Source organism: Protopterus annectens, chromosome 9.part0 (genome assembly GCF_019279795.1).
Source record: "Protopterus annectens isolate FY-2018-M chromosome 9.part0, PAN1.0, whole genome shotgun sequence".
In the NCBI taxonomy this organism is placed as follows: domain Eukaryota; kingdom Metazoa; phylum Chordata; order Ceratodontiformes; family Protopteridae; genus Protopterus; species Protopterus annectens.
Window position 1 is genome coordinate 311,752,417 of NC_056743.1, and position 22,541 is coordinate 311,774,957.

Below are 22,541 nucleotides of genomic sequence, written 5' to 3' on the forward strand. Positions count from 1 at the left end.
GAAGATTGCCAGCACAAACACCACACCACTCACATCACATAACTAAGCACAACGCACAGACACCTTTGCAAAGGTCCTCAATAAAAACTTACCTAAACAGCAGAGACCTCCAAAACACACTCACAAACATTCCACGCACAAAACCAAACACATCACACAGCAGACAACACACCAGTATCTCATAAACACAAATAAAATAACAAAATCCCTGTGTTGCAGCCCGAACTCTCCACAACCTTTCAAAGGTCTCACAAACACAGCCCGTAAAGCAAAACAATAAACCATCACAGCCCACAAGACATAATAAACCAAACACACGAGTCATTGATGACTCAGCTGTGAGACACACCGATGTCCTACTCACCAGGCTCAACAAGGAGAAGGTCATGGTCAGTTGTCTGTCTGGTGCCAGAATCCACCACATCACACATGCACTTAAGTCTCTGCACACCAAGTACAAGTACGACTCTGTCATTGTACATGTTGGTGTGAATGACTTAAGGCTATATGAAGAGAGACATGATTGAACTCTGAGTATGTGTTCTAGGCAGGTATGACCCTAGCCCTAAGCAGCATCTTACCTTCACCAAGAATGACACCACAATACCAACAAAAAATAATTGACTTTAACAATTGGCTTAGTTTCTGGTGTCATTCCAAGGGGTTTCAGTATTGTCTGCCTGGGATGACATGGTTGATAGGCCTCGATGCTTTGCTAAAGATGGCCTTCACCTGTTACCACTGAGTTTTCGTTTCCTGGCCAAGGCTCTTGCCTCCCCCATTGGGCTTTTTTTAGGCAGTGTCACAAAGACAAACCTTCCAACATAAAAGATCTGTCAAAAAGCAAATTGAACGTCATGCTGCTTCATGCTAGGAGCCTAAACCTGAAAATGGATGCACTGGAAGCCCTTCTTGCACTGGAAGATGCTGATGTCTGTGCGGACATGGAAACTTGCTTCAGGGATGAGGTTGGGAAGACTAAGGGTGGTGGAGTCTCTATCTTCATCAAGGACAGGCACACCTCCAGACTGGTTTGCCAGCATGATTCACTGGAACTACTCCAGATACAACTGACAGTTGGCAAGACACCCATCCAAGTTATAGCTAGCTTTTGACCCCCCCTCCATGACTCAAGACACCCATTCCTCTTAGCTGGATCTACTAGACTCCATCAAAGTACTCCCTAACACCCTAATTCTTGTTGACGTCAACTACCCCACCATAGACTGAGTGAACTAGTCTCAACGATTCCTCTACTTCATCAGTTCTAATGTACTAGACCAGCTGGTCTCATCCCCCATAAAGGGAGATAACATTCTGGACTTGCTTCTCACCAATATGGGTTACCGCTGCACCACTACCATAGTATGTCCTTCCCTGGTTAGATTAGATCATTGGACTGTCTCATTCAAAGTTTCTATCCTACCCCCCCCCCAGCTGTAATCAAGCTAAAATAACTTCTCAAAAGCTGACTACACCCTCCTAAGGGAGGGAATCTGTAGCTTCAAACCACCTCCACCTCCAGAGGACACAGACAACTATGCTGAACAGTACGCCAATGCAGTTTACAAGCACCTGTACAACTGCATGGACTCAGCCATACCCAATAGAACTAAAACCTGCTCCTCAAGGAAACACAAACCTGTTTGGTGGACATCCTCTATCAACAGGCTTTGCAACAAAAGGAAGAAACTGTTGTCCAAGGTTAAAAGGGAACAAATTCCAAATTGGAAGAACTCCCTCTTTAGCCACAACAAGCAAATTAGATCACTAGTGAAAACCTCCAAGGCCAGTTATGAATCGAAACTCACCTCCATAATAAAGGAAAACCATAAAGTCTTCTTCAGTTATGTCAGAAACCTCTACGGCAAAGCCCAGGTTTGTTCCGAATTAGTACTTGGCAGTATCACTTGCACTGATCCTTTTGATTTAGCCAACCTGCTAGCAGATAGGTTAAGTGCAAACGTCACCCCCTGTCCCCCTCAAAGGCCCTTTCGACATCCCAGATGCATTTCCCACACCTCACATCTCCATAGATCAAGTGTTTCAGGCCCTATCCAAGGCAAGAAACACAGCTTCCATGGGACCTGATAGTATCGCAGGATGTATTCTGCACAATCTCCAGCAAGAACTGGCTTTGCCATTGAGCACCCTTTTCAACCACAGCCTAAATACTAGCTTCATTCCAGCAGAGTGGAGAACCACCATTGTTATCCTCTTGCATGAAGGTGGTGCCACTATTGACCCCCGAAACTATCGCCCCATTAGCTTGACAAGTCTGATCTGTAAAGCCATGGAGCGTATTATTATTATTCTGGATCTCATAAACAAGGACATAGGCAATCTCCAAGCACATGACTCCACCCAGTTTGGATTCATCAAGGGCAGATCTTGCCTGTTGAACCTGGCTGACTTATATGAGACTGTCACCAAGGCCCTGGATGAGGGAAAGTCAGTACATACAGCTTACCATGACTTGGCCAAGGCTTTTGGCACAATCCCCCACTCGATCATCATTGAAAAGCTAACACATCTTGGCATAAATCCCTATCTCATCAGGTGGGTGGCCAACTGGATCACCGACAGGACCCACAAAGTCAAAATAGGCACCTCCACCTCCGATAGCAGACCTGCCACTAGTGGAGTTCCCCAGGGATCTGTCCTGAGACCCCTACTATTTGACATTTATTTTTTGGAGGTACAGGCAAAGACAAAAGGCCAGTGGCTGACCAAGTTTGCTGATGAGTGTAAGTTGGGTGCTGTCATTGACTCCCTTTTGGGGGGGGGGGTTGAGAATTTCCTCTCACTATAATATGTAGCTTGCATGCAATTTTTCCAAGTTGTCTGCTGATCAAAACTACATTTGAAAAGTGTGTTTTCAGGCAGCATCCATAAAGCTGTAAACTATTTTAGCCTGTCACAAATATTGGAAGTGGCACCTCAGACTGGCATCTGAGTAGATACCTCACCCGGGTTGATGAACCAACCCAGCTCAGTTCCTGGGCATTATGTTATTAGTTAGTAGGACTGTAGTCTTCTAGATATCATTAATAAAGTGTTTCATAGGATCATAGGAGGTTACTAGGCTAATGGGCCTGGGACCCTTACAAGCCTAGCCAAGAGTTTATCCCCAAAATTAAACCTCAGTCAGCACCTGTCTCCCCTTTCAGTGAGGGACACTGGTGGAACCCCTGGGATGAATTTGTGGTTTCTCATCTACTCGTCAAAGTTGCGCTTGAAGAGGGTCAGTGAGGTGCTCTGTTTGACATGTATGGGAAGTCTATTCCAGGGACAAGGCAGCCTCTAGACCAACCTGTCTCTCCAGCAGGTTTTGTTAATGCTGGATATTAGGTTCAGGCCTTTCGAGTGTGTGAGGAGTTAGACCTATGGATGTGGAGCATCTCTAGTAGGGCAGGGACCGAGATTGCCTTGTAGGCGAGACGCAGATCACCCCTGAGCAATCTGTATGATAATGAATAGAGTGATGGTGATTTGAGCCTGTCTGCATAGGACAGGTGTTGGAGGCCATGGATTCTCTGTCAGGTATTTCAGTGTTCTTTCCAGCTGGTGCAAATGTTTGCAGAGGTGCATCCCAAACGGGGTGAAATGTTTCTGCATTGTAATCGTTCATTAAATTCAAGTTTCAATGATGTCATCTCAGCAATGTCATCTTTGTTAATGTGAGTGATCGTTCTTTTGAAGTAGACCCAAATGAGAACCTACCTCATCTATCAAAATATGTCAAAAAAAAGTCTTTCAATTTTCATTATCATTATTATTATAATGATAAATGTTAAGTTGTCAATCTCGCCTTCATTTTTGCTGGATGGGTTCGGAGCCAATCCTCGGCTCCGATTCGGCCTATACTCAAGCTCGAGAGCTATTTCTACCGGCTCGAGGCTACCCTATATCCCACAATGCTAGGCGCTAACTACCCAGATCTCATTTGCCGCTTCAGCTACGAGGTGTGTTTCTTACCGCTCTGCAGGTTGGATTTAATAATTCTTTAATTTTCTCTTTTTTAGTCAGTTTATCAGATAGTTTTTGTTAGTAACCATCCCATTATCTTCCCTTCTTTTCCTAACTTCCTTTTGGTCCCATTTAATCCATTAATTCCTAACCCCTTGTTTGGTTTAAAGGTTAGGCCTTTGGGCCCATTCCCCTTTTCTTTAAATTGTCAGGTTAAATTGTTTGTGTGACTGACTTAGATTGTATTAAGGGGTGTCTGTGTGTGTGTGTGTGTGTGTGTGTGTGTGTGTGTGTGTGTGTGTGTGTGTGTGTATTTTTGTCCTTTATTAGGATGTCTAAAGACACCAGGGTCTCAGGCTTCAAGAAGTGTGACTCGTGCTGTCAGAAAATGTCGCTGACAGACGGTCACACTTCTTGTGTTTATTGCCTGGGCCCTCTGCACCTGCATGACTCTTGTTCTGTCTGTCATGCGTTCAGTCCAAGAGTCCTGCAGGAACGCAGAAATAAGTTAATTTTGAGAGGCTTATTAAAGCCTGAAGGTTCACCGGCCAAGTCATTGTCGGGGAAGCCTTCGAAGCCTTCCAAGCCATCGGCTCTGTGTTCAGAGCCTTCGACTGGGGGCGCTCTGACTGCTTCTACATCGGCTCCGGCTGGAGCCGATGTTTCTAAGACACAGTCTTCTTCATTGGCTCCGGCTGGAGTCGACGTTTCTCAAACGCAGTCTTCTACATCGGCTCGAGCCGGAGCCGATGTTTCTAGGACTCAGTCGGTGCCGATAGTTGTGTCGGTGCCATCTGCCAGCCGTAAACGGTCCAGGTCTCCATCCTTGCAATCTGTTCATTCGGCTCCGAGGTATCCGAGGAGGTTTTCCGAGGTCCGAGGTGAAATGTTTCGGCATTGTAATAGATCATTAAATTCAGGTTTCAATGATGTCATCTCAGCAATGTCATCTTTGTTAATGTGAGTAATCGTTCTTTTGAAGTAGACCCAAATGAGAACCTACCTCATCTATCAAAATATGTCAAAAAGAAAGTCTTTCAATTTTCATTATCATTATAATGATAATTATTATTATTACCCTTTAAACAGTTAAGCATTAAGCCAGGCAACTAGTTCCATTTAGCATCATTCCCATTCATCTGTAATAGGTACATAAATGAAAAGACTTACCAAATAACCTTGGTCACAATTGAAATGAAGAATGAAAAAACTCGGTCACAAAGGTAAAACAACAAAAGATTCAGCATCCAAAGCAAATAATTTCATCTCTAGCAGATACTTCTTCAGACTGAGTTAACCATAGAAAAGACTCACTTTAAATAACAAATTATACAATCACTTGGCAGATCAAACGCTTAATGCATCAGCTTTTTCCTTTTCCAAGAAATCTTGAAAGTTTCAAAACCATTCAATCCGGGATGGGTACAAGAGTTAGGTTTCCACTCTAACTTGTCATGTGCATCAAATCTAATTTCAAAATTGTGCACCGAATCAGTTACAAGAAAAAATGCCTTTGCTGCATAACTGAGCATGCCTAGAAAAAGCACTTTTAGTATCTAATGTCTTAATAGTATGCAGATGTCCATAAATCTTAGTGTGACGTTAACTCAAAGTCCTTTCAATAAAAAATGTATCACACTTTGTATGTAACACATTATAAACAACACATCTTGATTTGCAGTTAAAACTCCCAGGTAAAAAAAAATACTTTGTTTCTTATCATAATCTCATTTATAAACAGTTTTATATACTTGTAATAATTGCAGTCTTGACAGTTATACATTCCTTTGGATTTATAAACTGATGTCTTAGATGCATAGTTGAAGCTCTTCTGAAAAATGTCCTTTAAATTATCACTTCTTTTTCTTACAAAACAAGGCATCTCCTCCCACATTACTCAAAGTGTATGGGAATCCACTTAAATTCTTCAAAATGACCTACAGTATGACTCTATTCTTCTTCACATAACTAGGGTACATGCTGTTGAAACATAAATATGAATTACTCTGCACAAAAATGTTTGATTTTAACACACCCTCCAACTTATAAACTGTCAAATCCAACTGGAGCCCGAAACAGAAGTTTGCCTCAGGTAGCTGCTTAGCAACTGAGGAAGCAGCGCTTCCAAAAGAAAAAGGTAGTATCCATGCCATCCTTCTTCCCATTTTTGCATATTGCTTCCCTATTTTAAAATGTTATGGTGTGTTTAAGGTGTCACAATGGCATGACAATCAGCATTGCCGCTTCACAACACTTGGTTCCCCAGTTTGTTTCTCAGCTGTGGTACCTTTGGTAGAGAGCCTCCATTTCCTACTGTGGTAAGGTCTTTTTTTCTGCATACTCCAGTTAGCATCCATGTCTGAAAGCTGTGTCATAGATTAATTATTGAGACCCTAAATATTCTGAATATGCATATCTGTATATATGCATATGTGTATGTGTGTATATATATATATATATATATATATATATATATATCGTTATATATATGTGTGTGTGTGTGTGTGTGTGTCTTCTTCCTTTAATAGATTAGTGCTCCCTTCAGGATGATGATCTATGTCTTGCATCCATTGAATCCCAGGATAAGCTCCTGGCTTTCCTGTAAACTTGCATTGGACTTAAGTGGGTAATAAGAAACTGAGTGTGATATGATTACTTTCTGACCTGTGTCATTTCCACGTATGTACATATCACTTTTTCATTTAATAATGTTCTTATACTAACAGTAGTCTTACAGTGTACTACTTTTGAGATATGCCAGAGGACAGTATAATTAGTACACTTTTGAAATAAAGAACATTATTGTGAGTGATGCTTGAAACTGGTACTTTTTTAAAGTCTATATATTCTGGTCACAAAAGAGTATAATGCCTTTCCCACAAATCTAATTTAAGGAAATTATATAATTTTCATTTCAATAGTGGTTCATTTGGAAGACAAAATAAACATGCTGGGGCTGTAGTTGTTTGAGCTTTTATATACAAATTGCCTCATTTTTTTATTCTTCAGACTACAGGGGCATTTTTTCTCTGTAGACTTTGCAACAATTAAATGAGATTATATGAAGAAAGCCTACTAAGTCAAATCTGCACCAAATCTTTGTCTGTCTTTTTTGATTTTTCACCATGTACTTTGAACCCATTAATATGTGCACTTTTGTTTGGATTTGTATAAATGGGTATTGTACTGAATTGTCTGATTTATAATGTGGCCAAAAACAAAATTCCAGACAAAACTCGTAGTCACACATGGGCTCTGTCCACATATTTTTTTTCATTGGATTACCAGTCTTTTGTTTTCTTTTGCTACAGAATAAGCACTTACTCCTTTACCTAGTAAATATATTTATTTATTTATGACATTATATTTAAATGAGATTATATAACATTTGTGTAAAGGTGTATAGTTAACAGGTAAGACTAATACTGAAGACTAATAAATGACTTTTCTCAGGTAATGATCTGTGCTTTGGTCAGGTTAAGTGACTTGCTCATATTTACATAGTACAGATATGGTGACAAGAAATTCTGCCATGGATACTAATAATTAGCAAACAAACAGGTCTGCTGGTCAGTAAATTATGAATAACCCACAGGAAAAGAACCAGCTTCACAAAAAGGCAGGTTTATAAATTTGTTAGCAGAAATTGGAAATCTAAATCAGTTTAAAGGCGAACCGTACCCACAGACTCAAAAAACATGTTTAGTTTATCATTGTTTGGTGTTTCGTACATTTTAACACCACTCTGGGACTACTTACAGGTTTTTAAATATTTTTATAAGCAATTTATGTGTCTGACCACATGGAGTCTAGCATCTTGAGGTGATCCTGATTGTTTAGTCTGCCTCTAGGTATCCCACAATACAGTGCTTATCTGTAAGAAATTACATCATGCGGCAATCTTTCTTCCTATAGCTCCTGTCACTGCATTGATTTTACATGCATATACTGCTGTCATTTAGTAACTTAGTCTTAAGAAATATTTCATGCCATTCAATGACTACTTAAAGCAGAAACAGTGCAAGTGCCACAGAACACACTTTCAAAGTGCTTTTTACTGCTGCTTCTTTTTAGAATAGCTAAATTGCAGTGTTTTGTGAAGCCAGAATAGTACTACTATGACTCATCTCCCATCCCTCTTCACACCTAACTTCCCTAGCTGTCAAAGTGCTAAGGGTAATTTGAGCTATCTGCTGTAATTGACAGCTCACAGCAGGGGACTTGACTTGTGTACTGTTTCCTTGTTCTAGCCATTACTTTCTGTATAGTTAAGGGCAGGACCAGGTAGCTGTGACATCAAAACATGGGTGGGTTTCTAGCATGGTCATGGTGATGACAGTTTGGGGAGGGAATTGGCTGGAAAACTACCTTTCTCCATTGGCCTTGATGACTTCAATGAATTGGAGACTGCAGCAAGCTTTTCCATTGCTGGATAAAAGTTTTTTTAAAGTGAAATCACCACAGTACAGTAATGTACTAGTCTAGTGGAGAGAAACAGTTGATTTAAAATATTTTAAATGCTGTATTTGTTTATTCATAGCAGGGGCTGTAAATAGGAAGAAAAAGAACAGAGAAGTTGAGCATTTAATAATAAAATCCTGTTGTTATCCTTTAAGTTAACAAGTTTGGAAAGCAATGAAACAAAGCCTTAAGTAAGAGTTTTCTGTATGTAAATCAGTTTTAATCTGGTCCATAAAAAATTTATTTTACCTGGTTTTAACAGTTTCCTTCAATGATTTCCAGTGTCCTGAGTTTTGCAAACTTGAAGGCGTTGTGAGTCTCAGCTTCTAAGAGATATCTAGTAGGACATTGTAAAGTAAAAATGGTGTTTGGTTGATACCACTAAGAAATGATGGACAAGAAGTTGATGGGTAAGCTTTAGAAAGTCAACATGAGCTCAGCCTACAACTAGTAAATAATGTGAGTGGGTTACCAGTGAGCCAGAGAGACTGTCACCCAGAGTGATATTATGCTATTCTGATTTGAATGTTAACTGACTGTTGATGCTGCTTTCTTCAGGCTACTTGAGTCCTTCTGCAAGAAAAGGTGGGTAACATTTTTGTTACTAATCTTTATTGTATGGTGTATGCAAATAAATGGAAAGTAGAGAATGTAATCCCAGACTCAGTTTGACTTTCACTGAGTAAGTGCTATTTTAGATTTCTGCTGGAACCCATACAAGAAGTGGAATTCTTAGAAAGATTACTTGTCTACACATCACTAAAATAGATGTAACAAGCTAATATCAGTTTAAATATAATCGGAAATATTCAGGAAGTGGGGTGAAAAAAACTGAAGCAACTGCAGAACATGAACAGCCGTTAGAAAACTGCTGATTCCTTCACACTGTATAAAACGTAAAAAGGAAAGTACTGTGTGCTATAGGGACTGAAGCACGAAAACAAGGGAACAGTAATAAAAAGACAAATTCTCCTAATACTGATGGGATAACCTTTGAAACAATAATGTACTTAAAAACAATAAATAAAAGATAACTGTGAAAGGTAAGCATTTTAAACACATTTCAACAGTTTAAAGCCACTTGACTCAAATATAATTTTTCATTCGGGAACAAAGCTGCACTGTTAACTTAATGGAATAAAATATTAAACAAACAGTTGAAATAAAAACATATCCAAAGGAAAAAATATAGAGTAAGAGTGAATGAAAGCCATTTTGAATAAATGTTTCTCCATGAAATAATTATAACAAACACTACAGATCAGTAAAGTTAGCCAGAAAGCTAGACCTAGAGCTGTAACAGTAATGATCAGTGGTGAGATTGTGGAGCCTTTTGAATACTCTTTTCTGTTTTCTGCACCTCCTTTTTGAGGAATGCAAAATCTTCTGCTTTTAAGCTGTTAATGGTAATGGTACTTGATGTCACAGCAGTCATGGTAGCTGGCAGAGTAAATAACAGCAAAAATGGTTTACAGTTTCACTTCTTTCTTGTCTTCATAAACAATTATTTAGGGATATAGATAATGACCTTTGAAGGTTGGAAATATCAGTCTGCTTTGCATATCAGCTCCTCTGGTACTTTAATGCTTTTAGCATCTGGGGTTGCCAGACCAAGGTCTTTTGATGATTTTATTTTTACCCTACCAAAATGTAATACTAACTTGTTTACACTGCCATGTTTCAGTGACACATCAAGAATGTGGACTTGTACTGTTAACTTTGGTAGTGAAAGAAGTATGACTACTTTATAGTCAGGAGTCAAGAATGTATGCCCTGTACATTGCATTTTTCTGTTAGCTCTTTTTTTAACCATATCCTTTGTGAATTAACATCTGCTTTTCAGTGAACTTTAAAGTCTTCCAGGTACATCTCAGTAGCTTCATTAGAGGCTTTCAACAAGATTATAGTCATCATGCTGTTCCTCACAGATTTAAGACATTTTTGGTTCTGACTGCATCCTACCAGACCACTGTTTGACATAAATTAACAAATTGTGGCCAAAAATAACCCCATGCATGATATAATGCATTTCTTTGATTATAGTACATGAAATTGACACAGTTTTCTTAAATCCAATTCAACAAAAGAATCAAACAAAATCAACTAAAACTGAAGTCTTGGGTGATGGAGCAAGCTTTACGCACCTACCACCTTATTTAATAGAACTTACTTCAAGGTTATATACCTCTAGATTAGCTTATGAAATTTTGAAGAAATGGAACTTCACTGAAGCATATCTCAATGTATTGTCTAAATGCTTAGATATATTTTATAATTTAACCTTTATTGGCTTATTAATTTATAAGCACTGAATTATATTCACAAGTTATTGTTTGTAAGAAAAATGTGCACATGAATGTAATGTTTTATTGTTCTTAAGTAAATTGTTGTCTTTTCTGATCTTGATCTTGGGTCATGGCTGAAAAGTGTCAATAGACCAGCCCACTTATCTGCCAAACAAATAGCAAAAAATAAACGAGTAAGTCTGGCAATAACTATATTCCACAGATAAACAAAATTCACGCGCGCACACACACACACACACACACACACACACACACACACACACACACACACACACAAACAGCAATGCACCAGCCATGGTATAATAACGGTATACCATGTTTGGGTATGGGTTACACTTGAATTTACTCTTGCCTGGCTTTGAGATTTAATCACTTGAACTTCAGTTTCCTGACCACATCACTAGACATGAACAAATCCCAATGTAACCCACACCCAAACTTGGCATATTGATATACTTATCTCTGTGGGCGTAGGCTTCAGTTAGTCTGCTCAGCTTTTGCCCTTATGCCCTAATGGTAACGCTCGTAATTGAATATTAGATAACCCACATCCCTACTATTGATTGTTCCTTAAGTAAGCCAAGAATAACAGGATACTGGTCAGTGACAGCACAATATGTTATACAATGCACTATAGTTTAAGCCTTAGGCTATGCTCACAGGGCTGTTAGAATTATTTGAATTTCTACATTGTAAAATAGCAGAGTTTTTTCTGACAAATTAGTAGTAGATGAACTTAAAAAAACAAGTGCAAATCGCTTTATATATTAATCACACATGACTCCCCTGTCATTTAACGTGAAAAAAAAAATGATTGATTTCATTAACCTTTGGGTGCACTAGTCAGCCTTTTATCTGAAGCTCTTATCCTATTTTTTAATATGCCTATTGTTTGTTCATAGAAGTGTTTTGTTATGATTGTTGAGCAGATCCTGTAGCTTCTTATCCTCCATTTCTTCCAACTCCATATTGTATGCACCCGATTCAACTGTCATTATTTTCTTTGTTGCTTTGTGTAACTTAATGTCAGAATCAACATAATGATTTTTTTTAAAGTTAGTACTTGCAGCAGTAAGAAACAGTAGTTGCATTGTTGCTGGCAGTAAAGTAGTCATATAACTTTCATTTTAGGAAAGGAATAGATATGAATTCATTGTAATATAATGGAAGAGTGGACTTGTGTAATCTTATTATCAGAAAATCTCATGATTGCATTAAATTCCACCAAAATCACTTTCACTTGGACAAGAACTATAAATTGAGCAAAAATATTGTCCTTTTGGTTTATTCATTCCTGCAGAATGAGAAGCAGGTATTTCTCAGTCTTAGTGAGAAGTCTACCGGTCATTTGTTCTCATCTAGGGAAGCCCTTTCAGCTCATTCATTCCCCTGTGAGGCAAAAGTCATATATTAGGGAGCAGACCAGATACTGGTCCTGAGGAGGTTTGCTCCCCATAAGTGGCTTGTGAACTCACGATAGCTGCTTGGTTGGGGAAAGAAAGTGGCATATTCCCACACAAGTCAAGTCCTGTCCTCAGTTCAGTGGAGTGAGTGATGCTTCTGTAGAGCAAGCCTGCCCAGCCTCTTTCACCAACGTGCATCTGCTTACTGATAGGTATCGCTACTGTGGTGGGCGTAGATGACTCGCTCCCCACAGGATGCATGAGCTGATAACGTCAGCCTGTTATGCTCATCCTCTTCTGAGCAGTCCATCCAGCACCCATTCTGCTTGAAAAACATAGATCACCTGAGCCATAGTCAGGGCTTCCACCTTCTACACCAAGAAGGTCAGGAAAAAAGTTTTAAATACGAGTCCATTTTATGACAGTAAGTTACCGCGAAATGTGGGCTTTAAAGAAAGTTGCCATTAATGGGAACTGAATTGTTTTTTTGTTAGGTAGTTGACTAAAGAAAAGAACATCACATATAAAAGAGTGAGAAAGTAGGTGTTGCATTTTCTTAATGTATCTCAGGCGTGCTGTGACTTGCCGTCAACATCAGGGAGGTGCATGGAGACTTGCCCGTCTGCAAACAAGAATGCTGTATGTGCTTTGTGTCTTTGGTGACCTTCAGAGTGTTGCTGTTTTGATTAGTGACCTTTCAAGGTTTTAGATGTTTTGGCTTCAAATCACATGTCAGTTAAATGAGACATGATTATTTGTAGTGGATTGATAGCAACATCAGGTAGTTTCATCTGCTCCCTATTGAAATGTCAACATTCGAAATGCTGAGTGCTACCAATCAAAAAGAAAAAAAGACAAAAAACATAGGACAAGAGTAAATTTTGAAAATCACTCTTCTTCTTTAAACTTCTTTTTGAAGGGGGTAAGCCCCCCTGCACTCGTTATACCAACTCCGAGATCACCATACCTTGGAGAAAAGGGAATATTTTGATAAATGGCATCTCGGACTTAGTATATGCAAGTCCAGGCTTTCGGCCATTCATTCTCTATGTTTCGGGATTCACTCTAGTGGGTTCCGCCACTTCAAATGGTTACCAGTTTCATCTTGTGTCAGCTCTACATGAGATCTGAGAAAGCCATAAGCTGCTCACCCTATGGAGTGCCTTCTTGTCTAAATACATTTTAATAGTAATTTTGTACACTCCATATGCTGGTTTATTACCAAATTCAGTTTAGCTCATAGGTTTTCATGCTGTATTACATTGATCCTCCTCCAAAGTACCAAAAATGGAGCCTCTCCTAGGTGTCAGAAATGCACTTGGGCCACCCGATACCAGAAAAAACTGCCCCGCCCAAACAAACGTAGAAGTTACCACATTTGGTGCAGTATAGTATTAATTTACTATTGATTTGAGATGAATTATACATATTCTTTCATTATTAATGTATTTAGCCTGACTCTGTACAAAAACACAAAACAGCAAGTGTTTTAAGTATGCATCATTTTCTGATTGACCTGGGCCTCTGCTGCGACAGGCTTGGACCTTCCCAAGGTGGCTGGCCTCACCATTTGAGAAACATGGCTTTAGATAATGCTTCACAAAGTACATTAGCCAGAATGTGGCGACAAGCTGAATGAAAACTTTTAGGGCAAGTCTCAGCATATCATTGCCTCAACTGTAAGTATTCTTTGCTATCCATCTATCTATGTATGTCTATATAAATATATATATATATAGATATATATATATATATATATGTATTCTTCTTTCGGATTTTTCCCGGTTAGTGGTCGCCACAGTGGATCTCCTGTCCGCTCATGATTGGCAGTGGAGTTTTACAGTATCAAGTTACCAGCCCGGTGCCCAGCCTTCCACAGAAGGCAAACACACGCAGACACTCATGCCTAGGGACAATTTAGAGTGTCCAGTCCACCTACAGCATGTCTTTGGGATGTGGGAGGAAACCGGAGCACCCGGAGGAAACCCATGCAACCACACGGAGGACATACAGACTCCGCACAGAAGGCACCCCAGCCAAGGATCAAACCAGAAAACCTCTTGCTGTGAGGTGGCAATGCTAACAGCTGCACCACCGCGGCCACCCTATATATATATATATATATATATATATATATATATATATATATATATATATATATATATATACACACACACACACACACACACACAAATAAATATATATATATCTATATATATATATATATATATATATATATATATATATATATATATATATATATATATATACACACACACACACACACACACACACACACACACACACACACATATATATACACACACACTCATTTTTTTACTTGTTAAGGTACACCTGTTCCATACATCCTTGTTCTCTGTCAATGTACACCTTTGTTTGTTTAATACTGCAGTGAGTACATATTTGGTATAGTTGATATACTTTTCTAACTGCTTCTTCATCTAGTTTTATTGTGCTCCCTGTGCAGTGCTGCTTTTTTTTCAAACAAATAAGCTTCAAGTAATTCTTTAGTTTGAATCAAGTATTTTAGAGAGAAGTGTGCCTTATAAGAAACTGTATGAATTCTAATTTCCGAGAGTATATGCATTACTTTTTACAGTGATACTATGTCTTAATTACTAATTTAGCTTGTTTTTTTCTTTTTGCTGTAGGTTCATTGAAATATTGAAAGAGCACAAGCCAAAACTGAACTGGAATGAGCACATAGCTGAGCATTATGTAGAGTACAAGAAGTAAGCATATGTCCCATATATTACACTTTCAGGGTTTTTCAGTAGAACTGTGGTTAGTGTGTGTGTGTGTGTGTGTGTGTGTGTGTGTGTGTGTGTGTGACTTAAATCAAATGTTACAACATTGAGCAAAACAGCTTGAGACTCAAACAGTCTTAAAACACTATTTTTGTAGTGAGCAATCCACCTTGCACCCCTACTAATTATGTATACCAACTTTAAGATCACTGAATCCAGGGCTGTATTGTAGTTTCTGTGTTGGCCCATAACTTACTTGGATAGAAGGAAGTTTCTCTGTCCACCAGTAAGAGTGGGGAGATTTGAGCAGCCTATCTGTCCCTGAAGGAGTGGTTTTCAGCTCAGAATTTGTAGTTTATTGGCCATTTTGGGCTAATTTCTATCCCTTTTATCTTCCTGCTATAAAAACCTGCTTTTGCTTACCGTGCAGCGCTGGTTAGTTGGGGTTAACCATTCCCGGCTCCACGAAGTCTGCTCTTCAGTTTTTCCCTTAGAACGTGTCAGTCTTTCAGCCTAAAGCACTAAGACCCGCACCTTTCAGCCCAGCACTTGTTCTAAATCTACTGCAGCACTAAGCACTCAACCCCCGCATCTGCCAGAAGGGAATAGTCTTTATACTTCCCTACTTATTCAGGCATGTCCAAGAGACAGCTCCTGGTGTTCTCTCCAGCCTACCTGATGAGCCTGGTCATCTTGAGGCAATGCTACAACTGCCTCATGTACACAGACAACCCTCTCCTCCTACCACCAAACACTAACACTTGCAAAAGATGTACTTATACAGCCAATCTAGAGGCAAAGCTCTCTTCAACCAAGACTGAAACAGATAGTCAAGAGGAGAAGGTAACAACTCGCAACACCGAACTTACAAGACATAGACCACCTAAACCAACACCTTCAAAACCCATACATAGAAACACCAAGACATATACAGAGGCTCTGATTAAAAATCTAAATCTGCCTAGGCATTAGAGACCTCCAAAGCAGACACACAAGCAACCTCCTCCCACCAACGCACCCCAAACAACACATAGCCCACAAACATGTTGTGCCACACAACCACAGCCCATAAGGCAAAACAACATACCCAACACACTAGTGATAGGTGACTCTGTAGTCAGGCACACCGATGCCCCACTCAACAGGCTGGACAAAGAGAAGGTTACTGTCAGCTGCTTGTCAGGTACCAGAATCTGTCACATAACACATGTACTCAGGTCACTACAAGGCAAGTACAAATATGACTCTGTCATAGTCCATGTTGGTGTAAATGACCTCCCTGGACTACATGAAAAGAGACATGGAAGAGCTCTCTGATCTTGTAGCCCAGGTAGGTATGACCCTAGCCCTGAGTAGCATCCTGCCTTCACCAAAAATGATACCACAGTATAAGGATAAGATGATCAACTTCAACAATTGGCTAAGCTTCTGGTGTCATTCAAAGGGGATCCAGTATCTATCTGACTGGAATGGCATGCTTGACAGGCCATGATGCTTCACCAGAGATGGCCTGCACCTGTCACCCCTGGGATTCAGGATATTGGCCAAGGCTCTTGCTGCCCCTATACTGCCTTTTTCAGGCAAGGCTCAAAAAACAAATCCACCACCATAAGAACTACAGGTAACAAAAACTGAGAGCAATGTTACTCAATGCTAGGAGTCTAAACTTCAAAATGCACTCACTCGAGGCACTCCTCAAAATGGAGAACAGCACTACCAGGCTGTAATACATACCAAACGTTTTGGCCACAAAACCTGGACCGAAACACGAAGGACGGAGGTGTGTCCATATTTATCAAGGACATCCACACCTCCAGGCTAGTTGCAAAACACGATGCCTCTGAAATCATCCAAGTGCAACTAACCCAGGGCAAAAATGCATTCCAAATTGTAGCTTGTTATAGATCCCCCACCATGACCCAGGGGCCTCATTCCTCATTCCTGGAGACACTGGAAAAAATGAGGGTCCAACCAAACACCATAATAATGGGCAATTTCAACTACCCTAACATAAACTGGGAAAACTACTCTTGTAATAACCCCCTTGCTCAATGATTCCTGGAATTTATTAACTCTAACGCCCTGGATCAACTAGTCAGCACCCCCACCAGGGGCAACAATATTCTGGACCTAGTCATCACCAGCATGGGTGATCAGAGCTCAATGCCTGAGATCACCTCCTCGCTTGTTAGATCAGACCATAAACTAATCACCCTTGACATCCACATCCTGTCCCCACCCCCACACAAGGAAACCGTCGTAAAAAAACTTTTCCAAAGCGAACTTCACGCTACTCAGAACTGAGGTGACTAACTTCACAATGCCCCTGCAGATGGATAACACAGTCAATACAGTCACAACTGCTGAATCCTACACAAATGCACTCTACAAGCACCTGCATGAGTGCATGGATCGTGCTTTCCCCAACAAAACGAAGATGCTATCCTCCAAAAAAAAGGAAGCTGATCTGGTGGTCCCCTGCCATTAACAAACTCTACAACAGAAAGAAGAAACTGTTGCAAAAGAGAGTAAAAACCCAGGTATGGAGGAACTCACTGACTGGCCACAGTAAGAAACTCAGATCCCTCATAAAATCCTCCAAAGCTAATTTTGAAAGAAAAATTGCCACGGATTCCAAAGACAACCACAAGGCATTCTTTAGCTATGTCAAGAATTTCCATGGCAACACCCAGATCTGCACCGAGCTACAACAGAATGGCACAAAATATACAGAGCCAACTGATATTGCCAACATATGCCCCCAAAGGACCCATAACTATACCAGATGGTTGTAAAGCCCCGGTAATCACAAACACACAAGTAAAAATGTCACTCTGTAAAGCCAAAAACACAGTGTCCATGGAACTGGACAACATCTCAGGCTGCATCTTACACGAACTCCAAAATGAACTAGCCCCCCACCTAAAATCCATGTTCAATCAAAGCCTCACCACAGGCTATGTGCCCACAGAATGGTGCACAGCACTGGTTATCCCACTGCACAAAGGAGGAACTGCCACAGACCCCGTGAACTATAGACCTATTAGCCTGACAAGCCTGGTCTGCAAGGTCATGGAGCATGTCATCATGGAACTCATAAATAAAGACATTAGTAACCTCCAAACTCTGGATGCTACACAATTTGGATTTGTAAAAGGTAGGTCATGTCTCCTAAACCTGGTAGACTTCTTTCAAACAGTTACTAAGGCCATAGACGAGGGCAGGGTGGTCCACACAGCCTACCTGGACCTCGCTAAAGCCTTCAACACTATCTGTCATTCAGGAATCATAGATAAACTCATCAACCTTAACATAAGCCCTTATGTCACGAGATGGGTGGCCAACTGGCTCATGGGCAGAACCCACACGGTAAGAGTTGCAGACTCCAGATCCGACTTCAAGCCAGTGACAAGTGGTGTACCCCGGGGTTCAGTCTTGGGACCCCTCCTGTTTGGTATATACTTCTCTGAAGTGCAAGCAAACACCATGGGTCTGTGGCTAACCAAGTTCGCAGACGACTGCAAACTAGGTGCCATTATAGATTCCCTTGCTGACATAGACATCCTGCAAAAGGGCCTCACCGAGACAGACACCTGGTGTAAACATCATGGCCTCAAGCTAAATGCCAAAAAGTGCATTGTTATCCCCTTTGGTAAAAACACGGTACCCATGAATTACCAATTAAAGGGAAGCTCAACACAGAAAGTGTGATAAGTGGTTAGTAACCTCTCCTTTGATAACCAGATTGCCACAGTAGTCAGAAAATCTTTCTACGTGGCCCACCTAATCACAAAAGGGTTTGCATCTAGGAATAAGGAAGTCATTGTTCCCCTCTACTCATCGCTTATCAGACCCCTCATTGAATACAATGCACAGTTTGGGATGTACCTCACAAGACACCTACAACAACTTGAGAGGCCCCAAAAGTACCTCACCAAGAGGATTGCTGGCCTCAAACAATTGTCCTATGCCGACCGGCTCAAGAAACTCAAACTGTACTCTGTCACATACCGCTTACTCTGAGGAGACCTCTGTTGGACATACAAAGCTATGTCAAAGCCAGAATTGCTGAGCATGCTCCACTTGAAGAAATCCCAGTCTCCCGATCTAGGGACCTAAACCCCACCACAACAATAAATAGGACATGTTTGCGGGATAGATTCTTGTCCCAGAGACTTCCCATGCTCTGGAACAAAATTCCCATCCACATCAAGCAGAGCTCATCATTAGCACTCTTCAAGAAAAATCTTGATAAGTGGATGGGTGATAGGAAGTTCACCCCTGGCATTATGTCTCGGGCACTGCTCAATAGAGGGGCAGGAATATAACAATGCATGGGTGGCGGAAGCCAATACACTGTTGGCTAGGCTTGCTTTGGCCCTCGGGCTGATAGCCTAGTACCTATCTATGAGCAGTGCAGAGGGAAAGTGCCAAATTCCTCATTCCCCACTGTTCCATGGTGTTCCCCAATCTTGTACAGAAAAAGCCAGTAATGTGAAATCAGCCGTACTGGCTTTTTTTTCTTTGTGATCAGTTTACTTTAAGCTACATAAATGGCTGTCATATATAAATATGGGAGACATCAAATTTATTGAAAAGTGATATAGTCAACAGCTTCCCTGTTGACACAGTTTGGTTGGCAAGAAGAATGACTGACAGTGTGCGAGATTGATGACATGCAGACATTGAGGAATGTGCCCTTCTTACGGTTGGAATATTTGAATAAAATGAGGTGTGGTGGGTACAGGTGGGGCTTGATCTCCTACAAAAATATTGTTTTTCACTTGCATGCTCTGAAGTTATGTTTCTGAGCATTTTCTGCCTGCTGATGACTTTTTTAGATTATTGTATGTTTATGTTGACATTTTGAATGCTGATGTTCTTCTGTTTCAGTCTTACACAGTCTATATGTATGTGTGTGTGTGTGTGTGTGTGTGTGTATATATATATATATATATATATATAAATATATATATATATATATATATATATATATATATATATATATATATATATATATAAAAAAAATATATATATATATATAAATATATGTAGTGCGAGAGATAGAAAGTTTGTCATGTACACAGATAGATGGCTAGCTAGACAAATGGAGGAATAAACACATAATACAAATCCCAAGCCAAGTAACGCCAGTTTGCATTTACTGGATGTGTTTAGTATATAGATAGAGATAGAAAGGTAGACAGATGAACACACAATGCAGATATCAAGCCAAGTAAAGCACTATTTCTTAACTAATGGATTGTTTGACTTCTTGACTCATTAAACATGGAGCCCCAACTCCAGGTCACGCAGCCTCAGGGCTCCGGACAAAATATCACTGACTTTGAAATGTTGTTTTAGTAATTATTGGCTTTGCAATGATTTCATGGCTGATAATTCATTAGGTTTCTAAAGATCTATGAACCTATGATGTAATCAGTGGCATTATGTAATGTAGGATGCGAAGAATCATTTTTAGTTGGGCAGATTCCGTGCCAGCACAGTAGTCTGCATGCTGTGGCCATTTTTTCATGTATGTGGGAATTCTCTGTCGCTGTGCACATTGCATTTTGCTATTCAGAAAAGCATAACAGATTTGTTCAGAATGTTAACATTCCACGTATTTTCAATATTGACACTTTATTTTTTTATTTGTTTGTTTATATTTGCTGACTAGAAATATTTAACTGGGAAGTAGTCATTTTCACAAGATTACCATGGAGAAAAGCTTCACAAGCATTAAAATACCTAAAGTCTGTACATATAAGGAACATCTTTGTGACATTATGAAACTGCATACTCTGTAATTAAGAACATAAGCACATTATAAATACTACCTTGATACACTGTCAGTTGCATAGGGTATTTGAGGCATTATGGATGACAGCTGTGCATAAGTGCCAGATAATAGGGACACGGGGGAAAAAAGGAACTAAGATATAACAATGGCCAGTACACTTGATGTATGAGATGCTAATTCCCAGTGAAGAATACTTTCTGAGCTTCAGTTTTTGTCAGCATGAGTCTTCAAGTAGACTGGCTAAATTAGCCCATGCAGTTGTAGCAAGTTGTGGGCAGCAGGATTTGTAAGGTATATCCAGTTCAAGTTTACATCCCAGTACAAATAATTTGCAAGCAAATTTATTCTTTCCTTGAAACATTTTAGGATATCCATCAAGATGCATAATTCTATAAGTTTTCATGATTTGTGATTCTTCAAAGGATGTTTAACTGTAAGAGTTTAATTGTCTTCCTGATAAAAAAGTTAGGAGGATTCAATAAACTCTGTGTAGGCTTAGCGCAAAGCCTACACAAAGTTTACTTGTTTTCGTGGTGAGTAGCAGCAGTAATTAAATATTCATGCCGTGCACCATGTTTAAATATAAGCAAGCATAGTTTCATGGCTGGCAACAGTGTTGGCAGCCAGGAAATCATGTAAAGCAACACTGATAGCAAACCTATTTACCTTACAACAATCTAGGTTAGAGGGATTGCACAGAATGCCACATTGATTACCGGGGTTTATGATATAGTAATGTATTTGTTCCAGACACTGTACAGGATGGTGTGTACTGTGCAGAATATTGTGAAAACCCATTCCGGCCATTCTGTACAAAAGTTGGGTAAATGGTCTGTATGGGTACAGGGTACATGGACTGACATTTAAAATAAACAGTCAGGGGAAGTGTTTGTATTGCATAGGGACACACAGATGAATTGTAGGAATGAACACAGGGAAACAGGGAAATAAGACAGGTGCAACATTGTAAAGTAAAGCAGATGAGGGCATGTAAATGGAAGGCAACTGTAGTAGGAACCCTAATCACATATCAGCATGGTACAGTACAGACTTCACAGTAAAAATGTATATTATGTGACTGTCAGACGAGGTGACATTACAGTGGAGAAGATGTCTTTGTGAGATAAGCATCTTGACATGAACAGTGCAGAGGACTTCTGTCAGGGGATGTAATATACAATTGGAGCTGGGTGCATATTGTGAAGCTGTGAAAACTGATATACCTGAATATGAGTGTAATGTCAGCAGAGTTCTCCAAAAATTGTGACACAGTTCCAGTCCCATGGACAACAGTAAAAGAAGCATGCACAATGATAGACAATATCAGATAAATACCACCAGTAATCCAACATCTCTGACACAATATATGTGATTCTGAGTGATCATAGATGGTTCTGCACAATCACACTTGTACAACTATTATGACATGTCAGCAGTCTGAGGGTAATCAAGCACACTGCCCTGATACTGTAACATCTGCTGAAGGAGTTAGGAACGACACTGCTATACCTGTATGTGACATTATGGTAAATGCAGGCTAGTTGACTGGTTTGCATGGCATATATATGGCACAATCCACACTTTCATTTATGTAACCCATGCCATCAATGTTGTCAAACAGCTATGTGTGTATTGTGTGCATCACCAGAACAAGTATCCCACATGCATCTGGTGTAAAACCTTGATGGGTGTTCCGCACAATCAGACAGTAATGTTTCTGCAACAAAAAGAATACTTATGTTTGGCCAATAAGATGTGTGGCAACTCACTGTGGCAAAGATGATGCACTTGAGTTACAGATCACTGGAAAATGTGTAGAGAGGTACATGAA

The 22,541-nt window shown here is 39.9% G+C and overlaps 1 protein-coding gene across 4 annotated transcripts in view; it reads left to right on the plus strand.

Moving 5' to 3' along the window:
- The window catches only part of CHID1 (chitinase domain containing 1), a 1,907,544-nt gene that overhangs the window by 1,769,627 nt on the left and 115,376 nt on the right, over nt 1–22,541 (plus strand). For all 4 annotated transcript variants that reach the window (XM_044082893.1, XM_044082892.1, XM_044082890.1 and 1 more), the window contains one exon: nt 14,812–14,892. In XM_044082893.1, coding sequence (XP_043938828.1) covers nt 14,812–14,892 — 81 coding nt within the window. The remainder of the gene's footprint in view (nt 1–14,811; nt 14,893–22,541) is intronic.